The sequence below is a fragment of the Globicephala melas genome, chromosome 18 (assembly GCF_963455315.2).
Source record: "Globicephala melas chromosome 18, mGloMel1.2, whole genome shotgun sequence".
Taxonomy (NCBI): domain Eukaryota; kingdom Metazoa; phylum Chordata; class Mammalia; order Artiodactyla; family Delphinidae; genus Globicephala; species Globicephala melas.
This window is the reverse complement of record NC_083331.1, coordinates 895,659-911,552: the sequence shown is the minus strand read 5'-3', so window position 1 is coordinate 911,552 and position 15,894 is coordinate 895,659. Positions and strand designations below refer to the sequence as shown.

At 38.8% G+C, this 15,894-nt stretch overlaps 1 protein-coding gene across 4 annotated transcripts in view; it reads right to left on the bottom strand.

Moving 5' to 3' along the window:
* Nucleotides 1–15,894, bottom strand: part of IFT88 (intraflagellar transport 88) — a 75,599-nt gene that overhangs the window by 33,370 nt on the left and 26,335 nt on the right. For all 4 annotated transcript variants that reach the window (XM_060288000.2, XM_060288002.2, XM_060288003.2 and 1 more), the window contains 4 exons: nucleotides 14,243–14,474; nucleotides 13,205–13,275; nucleotides 5,378–5,464; nucleotides 95–194 (listed from right to left, as the gene is read on the bottom strand). In XM_060288000.2, the coding sequence (XP_060143983.1) occupies nucleotides 95–194; nucleotides 5,378–5,464; nucleotides 13,205–13,275; nucleotides 14,243–14,474 (490 nt within the window). The remainder of the gene's footprint in view (nucleotides 1–94; nucleotides 195–5,377; nucleotides 5,465–13,204; nucleotides 13,276–14,242; nucleotides 14,475–15,894) is intronic.

The window sequence follows — 15,894 nt, the reverse complement described above, 5'->3', positions numbered from 1 at the left end:
ATCCCAGGTAACAGTAATCTAGAAAGGAGTTTCACAGTATTATCGCTTTGACCAGTTAACATTAACTTCCATCTAAACATTTTTTTAAACTTACTTGATTAAAGTCCTTTTGTCTCAGGTACATAATTGCTTTGTTTATTTCCAGATCATTTGCCAGCTCTACGTACTGAGAAGCTTTCACAACTTCAACACACCTATAAAGTAAAGCGTAAAAACGGTTATTTTATTTTGTTTTAATATATCTAGGTTTTCTTAACTGTGACTTTTCAAAAGTGTTTAAAAGTGCCCCTAGTGTTCTGTAGGACTGAGCACCTGACTCCTTCCAACACAGGCATTAAGTTACAGAGCTCTTCAGTTCCAAACCCGTTTTTATCAGCCAATTCTTCATTAGCCTCTTGCCACGTCTAATTATTTATGGTATTTTAAATAAAATTCTCATTTTAAAATTAATAAAACAACTTCAGTTTGTAACAGGCAAAATCGTTTCTATATATTTTTTCATCTTAAATGCTCTGATAGTGAGAAAAATTCTACAGAACTTGAGAATATATTCAATTTTTTGCGTACAAACTTGAACAGACTTGCGTGGATCCGTTGCTCAGGGCACACAGAACATCTACTGTTACTAAACACCAGGCAATGTGCCAACTCCTGTAAGCATGAGCACATTGAGTCCTCACCACAGCCCTGAAAGACGGGCATTATCTCATGTCACAGATACAAAAATAAATCGCACAAGTAGAAAACTGCCAAGTAAGAACCTGAGCCCAATTTCTATTGCTACCAAAGCCCACTGCACCAAGACTAATGCTTTCGAAATTGAGGGTCATGACCTTTCAAATAACAGAAGAGAAAAGGTATCAAAGGGTTGTGCATAACAAGGGCAAGGCGGTGCTGCGTCGTTTTCTCACTGAGGGTCTGGTTCAAAGAGGTTTCAAAGCCACTGGCTTAGACAAATAATCTAAAAATACTGGGACTTCCCTGGTCCCTGGCAGACCAGTGGTTAAGACTCCACGCTCCCAATTCAGGGGGCTGGAGTTCAATCCTTGGTCAGGGAACTAAATCCCGCATGCTGCAACTAACACCTGGCACAGCCAAATAAATAAATATATAATTTTAAAAAATAAAATTAAAAAATAAAATTATTAAAGCAGAAGATCCCTTTCTTCAAGCAGAACATTTTTTAAACCCTGATTTATAAAACAGTCCTTCTGCTTGGAGTGGTGAGAGAGGATGTGAAACCCAGCCTGTCAGGCCCCCCTGGAGGACCCTCTCAGCAAAGCAGCGTGAAGGGCTCCCCAAAATAAGGGGGAAACCCTCTATTCCACAACGCACGCAGCAAACAGTCACCGAATGTCTACAACGTGTGAGACGTTACGTCTGGTACAGGGCTACCAGGACACACAAAATACAGTTCTTGCCCTCGAGGGGAAGCAGACCTGTAAACTGAGTTAGGTGTAAGAACCGCAGTGAAGAAATACAGGAATGGAGGGGTGGAGACACTAGGAAAGGTATTCCAGACATGTCTGAGCTCGGTTTACGGGAAAAGGATGAATCGATTTGACAAAAGGGGAAGGGTGTTCCAGGAAGAGGGGCTCACAAACCCGAAGATGTGGAAGATTAGAAAAGTGGGAAATATTTAAGACGCTGACTCATTCCCTGAGCTGCCGTCAACAAATCAAGTGGCTCAAAGACAAAAGCATGATGCTCTTCCCCTCCTGTTCCCAAACAGGATTCTGCAAAAGGATTATGCCCCACAGAAAATTACTGGAGTCACTTTTTTTCTCAATTTTCTAAAGATGGAACAAAGCTCCCACCATGCTAGACAGACAGGATGCCTTAGAACCTTTGGGCTAATTATCCAGAAGAATCTATACAGGAAGGGCTGCCAACATCTCGGCCCTTGAGACACTCTTCCCTCTACTTACAACATCCTCCCTCCCTTCCCCCACTTTTATTCCTACTAATCCTTCAAGCCTCAGCCCAAATGTCACTTAATCTGGGGAGCCTTCCATGACACCATGACAACAAACTACAGTAGCATTAGCAATTGGGACTAAGAAATCACACAGCACACAATAAAACACAACTTGTTACATTAGTATAACATAGCACTCACAATGCTTTGTGATTGCTAATATAATTATCTGTCTACTTAGCTAATCAAGGAGATCTTAGGTGACAACCAACATTAGCTAAACTGTAAATTTCTCGAAGGCAGATACTTTTTATCCTGAACTTCCAACTGGCCTGCAATAAACAATAAATTTTTTTTCTTGCTATATACAACACTGTAAGTCAACTATAATTCAATAAAATATCTTAAAAAAGAAATAATGGCTGAGAACTTCCCAAATCTGGGGAGAGATGTGGACATCCAAGTTCATGAAACTAAGGGACAACCCCAAAAGTTCAACTCAAAACAATTTTCTCTATGATACGTTGTAATAAAACTATCTAAAATCAAAGATAAAGAGAGAATTTTTAAATCAGCAAAAGAGTCTGCCTGACAATGCAGGCCCTGGTCCTGGAAGATCCTACATGCCGTGGAACAACTAAGCCCATGAGCCACAACTACTGAGTCTGTGCTCTAGAACCTGCGAGCCACAACTACTGAAGCCTGTGAGCCTAGAGCCTGTGCTCCACAACAAAGAGAAGCCACCGCAATGAGAAGCCTGTGCATCATAATGAAGAGTAGCCCCCGCTTGCCACAACTAGAGAAAGCCCGCGCGCAGCAACAAAGACCCAACGCAGCTAAAAATAAAATAAATAAAATTTTAAAAAGTCTAATATGACAAAAGTAATTAGTTTTGATAAGTTAAAATGTTAAATTAGTGGAAAATTTCACTCAGACTGGTTGGCATTTTATAAATACTTAAAATTTCACTTACATACCAACTACTAGATTGCAAAGACACAACTATAATCATCTTCTTAAAAAGCTAAAAACATTAGAAAATTAAATGTATATGATTTAGTAAACATTAAGAGAATTCAAGTTAGATTTAGTAACAGTAAAACAACATTTACTATTCAGTATAATTAAAGATGAACAGAGTTCATTTACTGTGAGATGCTTGTCTCCCAAATCAAGGAGATCTTAAGGTTACAACCAACATTTGGTGTTCACAGAAAGGGATAGAGTGACTTGTACTATACATTGATCAAAACATATGTGGAGTACATGTACAGATACAGGGACATTTTAAGGAACTTGTTTATAAACTAGGCAAGCAACCAGTCAGGTAGAAAACCAGCCGTTTTAGAAAAACACATTGTATCTGAAATGGATGAAAAAACTGGAACTGTTTATCTGAAAAGAGAGAAAGCTTTGAAGAAAGCCCTAACCGCACTATCAGCAATAACTGGCAGAGCCGCTGACTCCGAACAGTAGCGGGCACGCGCTGCTTCCCGTTGCTGCCCCCATGAGGAGCGCCATCCTGGAAGCGTGAAAAGCGTGCTGGCTTATGAAGCAGGGAAAAGGAGGCTACAGTAAGAAAGTGACACGGAGCAGGGCGCTTCCTGCTCCACGTGAGGCTGGGGATCCCGCATGGGTAGCGAAGCGCTGAGCTGGGCAGCGGGAACCACTGACCGCCATCTCCGCCTGCAGACCTCCCCTCATACTCAACAACGACAAAGAACAGCCAGAGAAAAAGAACGTGCTCTTGGAAATGTAAAATAAAACAATTAAATGGAATAGTTGAATGAGAAATTCAAAGAAGTCTCCGAGAAAGCAAAGCAGAACCAAAGTTGGAAAATATAAGAAAGATAAGTGACAAGGAAGTCCAAATCCAATTGATAGAAATTTATAACTGGAAAAGGAAGTAAATTAGCAGAGAAATAGCATAACATTTTCTCAAATTAAAGAAAACAGACTGCAAATTGAGGGGTCTATTGAGTGCTTAAGAAGAAAATAGAAAAAAAAAGACAAATTTAAACACATTATGAAATTTCAAAACAAAGCTACAGAGAAAATGATAAAAATTACCAGAAAGAAAATGCAGGTCACCTACAAATAGCAAGGATGAGACTAGCATCAGAATTCTAATCAGCAACAGTGCTAGTTAACAGTGAAGAAATGCTTTTTGAGTTCTAAGAGAAAACAAGTTACAACTTAGGGTATTATACCCGATCAAATAAATGATCAATCAAGAATGAGGACAGAATTAGACACTTACAGACATGCACAGACAGATCTTAGGGGGTTAATTCAGGAAGAAATCAAGGAAAAAATAAAGATGATGTTCAAAAAGAAAGAGGATCCAACATGGGAAAAAAATGAAGGTAAACCCCAAGATGACATTCAACGCCAGCCTAAGGGAACCAACGGCTTACAGAGACTGGGGCAGGGAGAGTTCCGAGAGGGAGAACTCCAAATAACCTAAGAGAAGCAAAGAGTGCAAGAGAAGACAGAGAGGTAACTGGAGACACCAGAAAAACAAACGTCATAGGCCAAATATGAAGCCTCCAGAACAAACTAAACCAGGGAGACAATGGATTCCATGGTGAGAATCTGGATCGTAATGAGGATATGGTAAAGAAAGCATACGTTACTTCCACCAAGAAGAAACATGAAAAGTAATTAGAAAACGGGAGCTGTAACTCTTCTGTACTTACTTGGTTTTCTAACCATGTACGTGTATCTTGGATTTTAAAAATTCTGGTAGGGTACCACGCAGAACAGGTCACAGACTCACTCTATACTGGTTCGAAAAATCATAGAAAAGAGTTTCATGAAGGGCAACGTTGGATTCAATACAATGAAGAATTTTCTAACCCTTAGAGATGTTCAGAAATAAAGCAAATGATTTGAACACCATAAGAATCCAAGCAGAGGATAGATGGCACCTACATGGGATGCTATAAAGAGGATTCTCGTACCGGGTGGAAGAAACAAATTCAACTACTCATCCAAAAAATGACCTAAGATTTTTCCAGCTCTAAAAACCCTTCACTCCTATCTGGGAAATATATCCACAGACAATAGCCTTTTTAGGTGTGAGAGGTATTGCTCAGGATAAAAAGTTTAGTAGTACTGACAAATTTAAGGTAGAAAAAGGACATAATGAGAAAAGATAAAGTAAAAAGGAAGAGGGCACAGGCTGGAATTTATACAATGAAAGCAATTATGTACCCACATATCAAATGTAGCACACTTGCCTTAGTACTTAATTTACAAAATGACATGAACAATAAGAAAAATATGTTAGAACTTTTAGAGTGGCCTATACTAATCTTACCATATAATAGTATTTGCTTGATAAGTAGAAATCAATATTTGCAATTATTTACTTTTCTAATAACAAAATTTTAAATCAATAAAAGTATAAACTAGAAAACATCATGTCCATCCAGTTATACTGAATTTCTCTCTTACCAATCATAACCTACAGCAAAAGATGTTTCAATTACAGGAGCAATGAGTTTTGCAGCTGTCATGATGTATTTTTCTGCCATGGCTTTCCTATATCAAACAAACAAAAAATATTTAGAAATATGGTATAAAAAGAGTTTCGATTTATTTCTTAAAATGTAAGTGTAAACATTGTCTGGGCAGCTATGCTAGCAATCTGTTTACAAATCAGGTTGAAAACCACGACTGGGAAATGTGATCAGTAAGCCATGACTGCCCTTGGGGTCAGCAGTTCTTGGTCTGTGATCCATTCTGAGGAAAGAAGGAAAGAAAGAAAGTGGGGGAAGGGAGGGAGAAAGAATGAAGGAGAGAGAGATACACAGGACTCTGCAGCTGAAGCTGCATAATCTGCACTGTCTGTGGAAATGAAAGGGTGAAAACTGCCACTACAGTGGTAAATACTAAAACTGAACTACTACACGTCTCTATAGATTTGCCTAATCTTCACCTTTCATTTTATAAATGGAATCATAGAATATGTGGTCTTTTGTGACTGCCTTCTTTCACTTTATCACAATGTCCTCAAGGTTCATGTGTACTGTAGCATATGTCAATATTTCATTCATTTTAGGGCTAAATAATATTCCATTGCATGGATGGAGCATATATTTTTTACCCATTCATCAGTTGTGGACATTTGGGTTGTTTCCACTTTCTGGATACGAATAATGCTATGAATATTCCTGTATAACTTATTATGCTATTATGTGGATGTATGCTCTAATTTCTTTGGGGTATGTATCTAGGAGACAAATTGTTGAGTCATATGTTGTTTAAGAAGAACTTCCAGACTTTCCCAGAGTGGCTGTACCAGTTTACATTCCCACCATCAGCATACAAGGTTTCAACTTCTCCACATCTGCATCAACACTTACTATCTGTCTTTTTGATTCAGTCACACTAGTGGGTGTGAAGTGCTACCTCACTGCGGTTTTGAGTTGCATGTCCCTAGTGAATACTGAAGTTAAGCATCTTTTCATGTGCTTATTGCCATCTGAATATGTTTTGAAAAAATGTCTATTCATATCCTTTGTATATTTTTAATTAGGTTTTGGCGTTTTTATTATTGAGTTGGAAGAGTTCTTCTACCTACTGTAGAAGTAGGTCCCTTCTTGGATACATGGCTTGCAAATATTTTCTCCCATTCATTAGGTTGTTTCCACATTCTTTTTTTTTTTTTTTTGGTGGTACGCGGGCCTCTCACTGCTGTGGCCTCTCCTGCCGCGGAGCACAGGCTCTGGACGCGCAGGCTCAGCGGCCATGGCTCACGGACCCAGCCACTCCGCAGCATGTGGGATCCTCCCAGACTGGGGCACGAACCCGTGTCCCCTGCATCGGCAGGCGGACTCCAAACCACTGTGCCACCAGGGAAGCCCTGTTTTCACATTCTTGATGGTGTACTTTGAGGAATGAAAGTCTTTAATTTTGATGAAGTCCAATTTACCTATTTTTTTCATACCTAAGAAACCACCGCCCAACACAGGTCAATAATACTTACTTCTATGTTTTTTCCCTAAGAATTTTGTAATTCTAGTTCTTACTTCTAGGTCTATGATTCATTTTTTTTTTTCTTTTTCTTTTTTTTTTTTGCGGTACGCGGGCCCCTCACTGTCGTGGCCTCTCCCATTGCGGAGCACAGGGTCCGGACGCGCAGGCTCAGCGGCCATGGCTCACGGGCCCAGCCGCTCTGCGGCATGTGGGATCTTCCTGGACCGGGGCACGAACCCACGTCCCCTGCATCGGCAGGCGGACTCCCAACCACTGCGCCACCAGGGAAGCCCTATGATCCATTTTGAAGTAATTTTTCTGTATGGTGTGAGAGAGAAGTCCAACTTCATTCTTTTGCATGAGCATATTCAATCGTTCCAGCACCATTTGCTGAAGACTATCCTTTCCCCATGGAATTGTCCTGACAGTTTTACTGACTATAAACGGAAGAGTTTATTTCTGGACTCTCAATTCCATCCCATTGCCTTTTATGTATGTCTTTATGCTTCTAACATAAAGTATTATCACACTGTCTTAATTAGTGTCGCCTTGTAGCTTGAGTCCTCGAACTCTTCTATTCTTTCTCAACACTGTTTTGGCTGTTCTGGACTCCTTACATTTCCATATGAAGTTTAGGATCACCTTGTCACTTTCTGCAAAAACACTACTGGGATTCTGATAGGGGTTACACTGAATCTGTAATCTGGGGGGCATGGCCATCTTAGCAATACTAAGTGCCTATCCATAAACATGTGATCTCTTTCCACTTATTGAGCATTTCTTCCAATGATGTTTTACAATTCTCAGAGTACAAGTTTTGCATTTCATTTGTTAAATTTATTCCTAATAAATTATTTTTTATGCTACTGTTAAATGTAATTGTTGATTTCATTTTCAGATAGCTCACTAGCACTGTGTACCACACTTCTCTAGTATTCTGTTGATTCTTGCATGTTTATCTTTTACTCTGGAACCTTGCTGAACTCGTTTATCAGTGGTAAATTTTTTTAGTGCATTCCTTAGGACCTTCTATATACAAGATCATGTGATCTTCAGAGGTAAGTTTTACTTCTCTCCAATCTGGATAAGTCTTTTACTTTTCTTTCTGTCTTTCACCATTAAGTATTATAATGCGAAACTGTGGGGTTTTCATAGATGTCCTTTATCAGATGGAGCAACCTCCTTTCTACTCCTAGCTTTTGTTGAAGTTCTTTTTGTTTGTTTGTTAAACAAAATCCAATATGGATTTTGGATTTTGTTCCCCCCCAGTTTTCCCTTTTTTTTTTTTTTTTTGGTTTACTGAGATGATCACGTGGCTTTTGTCCTTTGTTCTACTGATATCCTGTATCATATTAATTGAATTTTAGATGGTAAACCATTCTTGTAGCCTTGGGATAAATCCAAATTAGTCATGGTACATAATTCTTTTCCTATTGTGTTAGTATTGTTGGTTTGCAAATATTTTCTTGAGAACTTTTAATCTATAGTCATAAGATATTTTTCTGTAGTTTTCTGTCTCTTCTGTTTTATTTTGGTATCAGAGTAATACTAGTTCATAAAATGAACTATTTTCTGGAAGAGACTGTATAGAAATGATGTTTATTCTTTAAACATTTTCTAGAATTCTCTACTAAAACCATATAGGCCTGGAGATTTGCCTTATAAATTCAATTTCCTTAACATTCAAAGGGCTATTCAAACGATCTATTTCATATTAACTGAGTTGTGGTAGTTTGTGTTTTTTAAGAAAGTGGCCCATTTTGTCTAAGTTTCAAATTTATGTGTACAGGGTTGTCTGTAGTATTTCCTTAATATCTTTCTGATGTATGCAGGGTCTGTAGTGATAGCTACTATTTTGTTCCTAATACTAGTATTTTGGGTCTTCTCTCTTTCACCTTCATCAGTCTTGTTAGAAGTTTGTTAACTTTACTGATCTATTCAAAGAATCAGCTGTTTCACTGATGTTCTGTATTGTTTCTCTCTTCAGTGCCAATGATTTCTGTTCTTTTATTATTTCTTTCCTTCTGCTTCTTTTGGGTTGACTTTGCTCTTCTTTTTCTAGGTTCTTTATTTTTTAATTGAGGTATAGTTGATGTACATTATATATATATAAAATATATAATACTTGAAAAATATTTATATATATAAAATCCCTGAAACTTATAAGTTTCAGGTGTACAACATAGTGATTCACAATTTTAAAGGTTATATTCCATTTATAGTTACAAAATATTGGCTATATTCCCTGTGCTGTACAATACATCCTTACAGCTTAATTATTTTATACTTTTTCTAGGTTCTTAAGCTGGGAGCTTAGGTTATTGATTTAAGACTTTCCCATTGTCATTCTAATTGCTTTTCCCTTATGGGTTGTTTTCTCTGCCTCCTTACAAGACTTTGTGATTTTAGGGACTTCCCTTTTGGCCCAGAGTTTGAGACTCCACACTCCCAAGGCAGGGGGCCTGGGTTCAATCCCTGCTCAGGGAACTAGATCCCACATGCCGCAACTGAGAGTTCGCATGCCACAACTAAGGAGCTGGCGAGCCTCAAAGAAGATAGAAGATTCTGCATGCCACAACTAAGTCCTGGCACAGCCAAATAAATAAAATAAATATTTTAAGAAAAAAAGACTTCGTGTTTTTAATTTTCAGAAGTTTAATCATGATATATCATGACATGGATTTTCTTGGGTTTATCCTCCTTGGGATTTCTTCAGCTCCTTGTACTGTAAGTTTATTTTCCTTGCCAAATTTAGGAAGTTATCAGCTATTATTTCTTTAGCCTAATCCCCTTCATCTCTCCTTCCCAGATTTGATGACACAAATGTTGGTTCTTCTGTAATAGTCCCAGAGATCCCTGAGGCTCTGGTTGTTTTGGTTTTTGGTCTATTTTCTCTATTTGTTCAGATTGGATAATTTCCATTTTCTCTTCCAGTCACCAAATCTCTCCTGGCTCCCCTTCATTCTCCTGTTGAGTCCCTCCACCGAGCTTTCCATTTCAGCTGTTATATTCTTCGGTTCTAAAATTTCCATTTGGTTTTTCTTTATATCGTTTCTTTGCTGAGACTCTATTTCTTTTCTGAGGCTATTCTGTCATTTGTTTTAAGTGTGTTCATAATTGCTTGTTGAAGCATTTTTATCATGATTGCTTTAAAATTTGTCAGATAATTCTAACATCTCTGTCATCTCAGTGTTGGCATCTATGGACTATCTTTTTTCACTGTTTGAGATATTCCTGGTTCTTGGTATGACGAGTGATTTTTGATCAAAACTTGGACATTCCCTGGTGGTCCAGTGGTTAGGATTCCAGGCTTTCACTGCCGTGGCCCAGGTTCAATCCCTGGTCAGGGAATTGAGACCCCCTGCAAGCCACGGCACAGCCAAAAAGAAGCTTGGACATTTTTACATTATGAGACTGAATTTTAGAAGATGTGGTATATATACACAATGGAATATTACTCAGCCATAAAAAAAGAATGAAATAATGCCATTTGCAGCAACGTGGGTGGACCTAGAGATGATCATACTAAGTGAAGTAAGTCAGACAAAGACAAATATCATACAATATTACTTCTACATGGAATCTAAAAAAATGATACAAATGAACTTACTTACAAAACAGAAACAGACTCACAGGCATAGAAAATAAACTTATGGTTACCAAAGGGGAAGGGGGGGTGATAAACTAGGAGTTTGGGATTAAAATATACACAATACTATATATAAAATAGATAACCGGGACTTCCCTGGTGGTGCAGCAGTTAAGAATCCACCTGCCAATGCAGGGGACACCGGTTCAATCCCCGGTCCGGGAAGATCCCACATGCCGTGGATCAACTAAGTCCGTGCGCCACAACTACTGAGCCTGGGCTCTAGAGCCCGTGAGCCACAACTACTGAGCCTGCATGCCACAACTACTGAAGCCCACGTGCCTAGAGCCCGTGCTCCGCAACAAGAGAAGCAATCACCAATGGGAAGCCCGCGCACCAACAAGAACCTACTGCATAGCACAGAGAACTATACTCAGTATCTTGTAATAACCTATGGAAAAGAATCTAAAATAAATATATATATAGTAAATCAACTACATTTCAATAAAAAAGTAAAAATAAAATAATGTTCATTCAGGCTCTTCAATACTACTTTCACCCTGATTCTGAAGATTTGGGCAAGTGATGTATTTTTATTTTGTTATTTATTTTTAAAAATTATTTATTTTATTTTTGGCTGCATTGGGTCTTCGTTGCTGCGCGTGCATGTGGGCTTTCTCTAGTTGTGGCGAGCGGGGGCTACTCTTAGTTGTGGTGCGCAGGCTTCTCACTGCAGTGGCTTCTCTTGTGGCGGAGCACAGGCTCCAGGTGCACGAGCTTCAGTAGCTGTGGCACACGTGGGCTCAGTAATTGTGGCTCGCGTGCTCTAGAGTGCAGGCTCAGTAGTCGTGGTGCACGGGCTTAGTTGCTCCGCGGCATGTGGGATCTTCCCGGACCAGAGCTCGAACCCGTGTCCCCTGCATTGGCAGGTGGATTCTTAACCGTTGCGCCACCAGGGAAGCCCCAAGTGATGTACTTTAAAGAGCTGAATGCTTTTGTATTTTATTGTGAAAAAAAGAAAAGTGACGTAGAAAAAAAAGACTGAATTTTATTTAAATCTTCTGTTTTAGCTGTCTTTCCTGACACCACTGCAGCAGGGAAAGAAGAGACACCACCGCATCACAAGCCAGATAAGGGGAGAAGCCCATATTCCCCGCACAGCCTGCTTTGACACCTACGTGGGAAGAGGTCCTTGCTTCTGCTGGGTGGGATGGGAGTCCCTGCATCCCCCGGTCCCTACTGACACCATGGTGGGGTGGTCTTGTTATGGCTGAGTGATGACTGAGGCCCTGATTCCCCACTGCCCCTCTGACACCAGGCAGGAGGGAGGGTCAAGAGCGCCCTGTTACTGCTGGGTAGGGTGGAGTTCCAGGCTCCCCATGTGCTGTCCACTACACCACAGAGTCAGAGTGGCAGGGCTCCATGAGGGCCTTGGGGGTTAAAGTCCTGCTCCCTACTTGGTCTGCTGGGGTACTGAGTGTCTCCTTACAGCCCTGGGAGTTGGCTGTTGCTGGCATGTGTGGGGATGGGACCACAGCTCTTTTCTGTGCATCTGTCTGAAAGTTTTCTGTCTTGCTAGCCTACCCCTTACCTTGTCCTCTGGCTTTTCTTAGAGCCTTTTTTAAAAATGCAGCCCCTGGCTCTCTGACTGCCAGCTTCTTCAGCTCCAAGTCTGAGCAATGTGAGGGGAATCACTGCCATGCTGTTCCTCAAGCCCCCGGGTCCCTTGATGATTTGCCCTCTTGTCTCTACCTTTCTTCTCATTTTGTTGTACATACAATTTCTGGGGTTTTAATTTGTACTCAGAAGTGTAAGTTTAATTTTTACTGTTAAACTAAATCCTAAAGATTAAGGGCCCTCCATCCACACAATGGAATATTATTCAGCCTTAAAAAGGAAGGAAATCCTGTCACCGGCTACACCGTGGATGAAAAGTGAGTCACAGACAGACAGTACCGTGATTCCACTTCCATGAGGTCCCTAGAGCAGGTCACATTCATAGACAGAAAGCAGAGTGGTGGCTGCCAGGGGCTGGGGGAGGGGGATGGGAGTTGTTTAGTGGGTACAGAGCTGCAGTTTGGAAGATAAAAAGAGTTCTGGAGACTGGCTACAGATCAATGTGAATGCACCTACCACTACCTTTGAAATGAAGAATTACATATCTTGGTTAAGATAAATTTTATGTTATGTGTATTTTATCACAATTAAAAAAAAACAAACTAAGAGCCCTCTGTGATGTGATATAACTTCTAAGATACCTGTTGCATATTCAATAAATATTAGAAGGTACAAGCCATACTTGACAGAGACTAGGTACCATATCAGAGAAAGGAAAAAATGAAATAAATAATTTTGTCTTTGGGAGTTGAAATTTATTTGGGGGGCATGATAAAAATACAGAGAGATATAAATTTTTGAACAAAGGTAATATGAACAAAGTTCTAATATTGCACCAGAGGCAGAGGGAAAGCAAATTACAGAGAAATAGTAAGAGTAACTGAGTAATAATAATTGGGATTAGCATGAGGACTGAGATTATATTGAAGGAGAAAAAAGAATCTGGTGGAGTATAGAAATGGTGAAACGACAGCACTATTCAAGAAATATACTGAATACAACAAGTTTTGAAAGAAATAATCAGAATGCACATTCAACTCTTACAGAAGTTAAGACTACATTATTAAGTTTTAATCATGAAGTGCCCAAAATATTACCTTTCACGTTCCATTTGCCTTAGATGATCATTTTTTATAGCTTCAATCACTAAATTAGTATGTGGGTCATCCTGGGGGAAAAAAATGAGTGATTCAGAAGTAAGAATCAAGAACTAGATTTCTAATCAACCTCACCCCTAGGCTAGCTGTATAAAATGGAGAATATATTAATCTTTCTAAACTATTTTCCCTTATGTAAACTTTTTCTTCTTACTTCTGATTACCTATCACATTCTCCACCGAACTAACATAGATTCTAGCAGCTGATACAAGGTCAGGCTGGAAAGAATAGGGCCAAGTACACAGAAGCTGTGGTTGTTAGTACAAATGTGTGATATTATAAATTCTTAACTCAAATATAAATGCTTTAATGATCATCAATTACTTAGTATGATCCATATTGCTACTTCCTATTGAAAACATAGATGATTTCTTTCACAACATATATGACTTTTTCTCAATATGGAAGTTATATATAATAGTTAACATCTACCCAGCACTTGCTATGTTCCAGGTACTATTTTAAGCATTTCACATGCATTACCTCATTTAATCCTTACAACCCTACATGGTAGGTTGTTCTAATTAGTGCTATTTTAAATATAGAGGAACAAGGAGAGTTAAGTACTGAGTAGTGGGGCCAGCCACTATGCTGCGACACCCTTACACCCTATCAGGAAGACCTATTAGGTTCAATTTATGAAACTGACATTACTATACATTGTGATGTATCAACACAGGCAAGTGCACAGGGTACGACTCCATATAAAATAACATTAAAGAATGACAATTTTTCCTAAGATTCTCCTTTTTGTTTTTTTGACTAAAATTGTGCAGTCTGTTTTAACCACAATCTCTAGCCCTATTTCAATAGCCCTGGTGTCGACCTAATTTAAATAACAAATGAAAATGATAAAACACATTAATACAGGGCTGGGAGAAACCTGAAATGTCATCCACTCCAACTTTCTCATTTCTGGAGACAGAAAAGCACAGGTAATTAGGAGCTGGCTATGTAACAGTCTTCCTCATACTCACATTTGGTGAAATGTATTTACCATCTTCATCAGTTTCTAATGGAACAGCAATCAGCTTTTGGAATGCCTTCTTCATTTTTTCTCGATCTCCAACAGCAAAGTAACTAAGAATTAGGTTGAAGCCTGCCTTCAGGTTTGGTGCCACACTCATTATGTGCTCAAATGAATTAATGGCATCTGAATACTGCCCAGTTTTAATAAATGTAACTCCAATGTTCTGCATAATTTTAATCCTAGAGAAAAATAAACATGGATTTGCTTTAAAGGTCTGAACTCCCTAGTATGGCAATCAAGACATTCCACAAATAATTTCCTTCTTTTCTTTCCCACTTTACTTCTTTTTTGTTTTGTTTTGTTAAAGCTATATTGATGTTTACTTTACACATCATAAAATTCACTTATTTTAAGTGTATGATTCAATAATTATTGCTATATTAACACAGTTGTGGAACCAAAACCACATTCCTACTTTGTCATTTCCATCACCCCAAAAAGAACCTGTGCCCACCTGCAGTCATTCCTCGATCCCACCTCTAGCCCCAGGCAAACACTAATTTACATTCTGGCTCTCTGGATTTGCCTTTCTAGACATTGTACATAAATGGAGTTACAATATGTGATATTTTGTGTCTGGCTTCATTCAATTAGCATAACCTTTTTGAGGTTCCTCCATATTACAGCATATAAGAGTACTTCATTCCTTTTTTATTGCTGAATAGTATTCTATTGTATGGCTATACCACATTTTATTTATCCATTGACTACTTGATGGACATTTGGATGGCTTCTACTTTTTGGCTATTATGAATAATGCTGCTATAAACATTCATGTACAATACTTTGTGATAACACATGTTTTCATTTCTCTTGGGTATATACCTAGGAATGGAATTGGTCATATGGTAAATTTGTGTTGAACTTTTAAAAAAAGCAACCTAATTATTTTCCAAAGTGTCTGGGCCATTTTATATCCCCAACGTATGAGGATTCCAATTTCTCTACATCTTCCTCAACACTAATTATTGTCCATATTTGATTATAGCCATTCTAATGAATGTGATCCCACCTTATTTCTAACCACTCCTCAATATAACCCCATTTGAACTAAATCCTTTTACTCCTAGTTCTCTGATCAGATCACAGTATTTCCCGGACTTTTCTCACAGTGCTCCCTTTGTCGGGAATGTTACCCCTTCGCTTGTCTTCACTTTAGTAAGCAATCCAAGTATACCTCCTTTCGTTAAGCCTTTCTTGACCTTTCTTGTTCTCAATAATTATTCCTTCAACTTAATTACTATACTATCTCTTGATTATGGACTGTTAAGCACTTAACATATACTATATAATATTATTATCTTTTTCTAAAATGCTCAAATTCTTGGCCTCACCTGGGTTAAAAGTACCTCAAGGGCATTGTGTTCTGTAAGTTAGATATTTGCTGATGATAATGAGATATCATGCATAATTCGAAAACAAACTATTGTGAAAAGTGGTATTTACAAAGAAATTAACTTTCACAGAGGCTTTGTACTGTGCCTAGGAGAAATTATGACCAGTGAGTATCCTGGTACCTTCCTATGTTCCCATAGTTATAACCAGACCATAAGGTAGTCTACTGTTTCTGCTCCTGAAATACTGTAAGAACAGGAAACA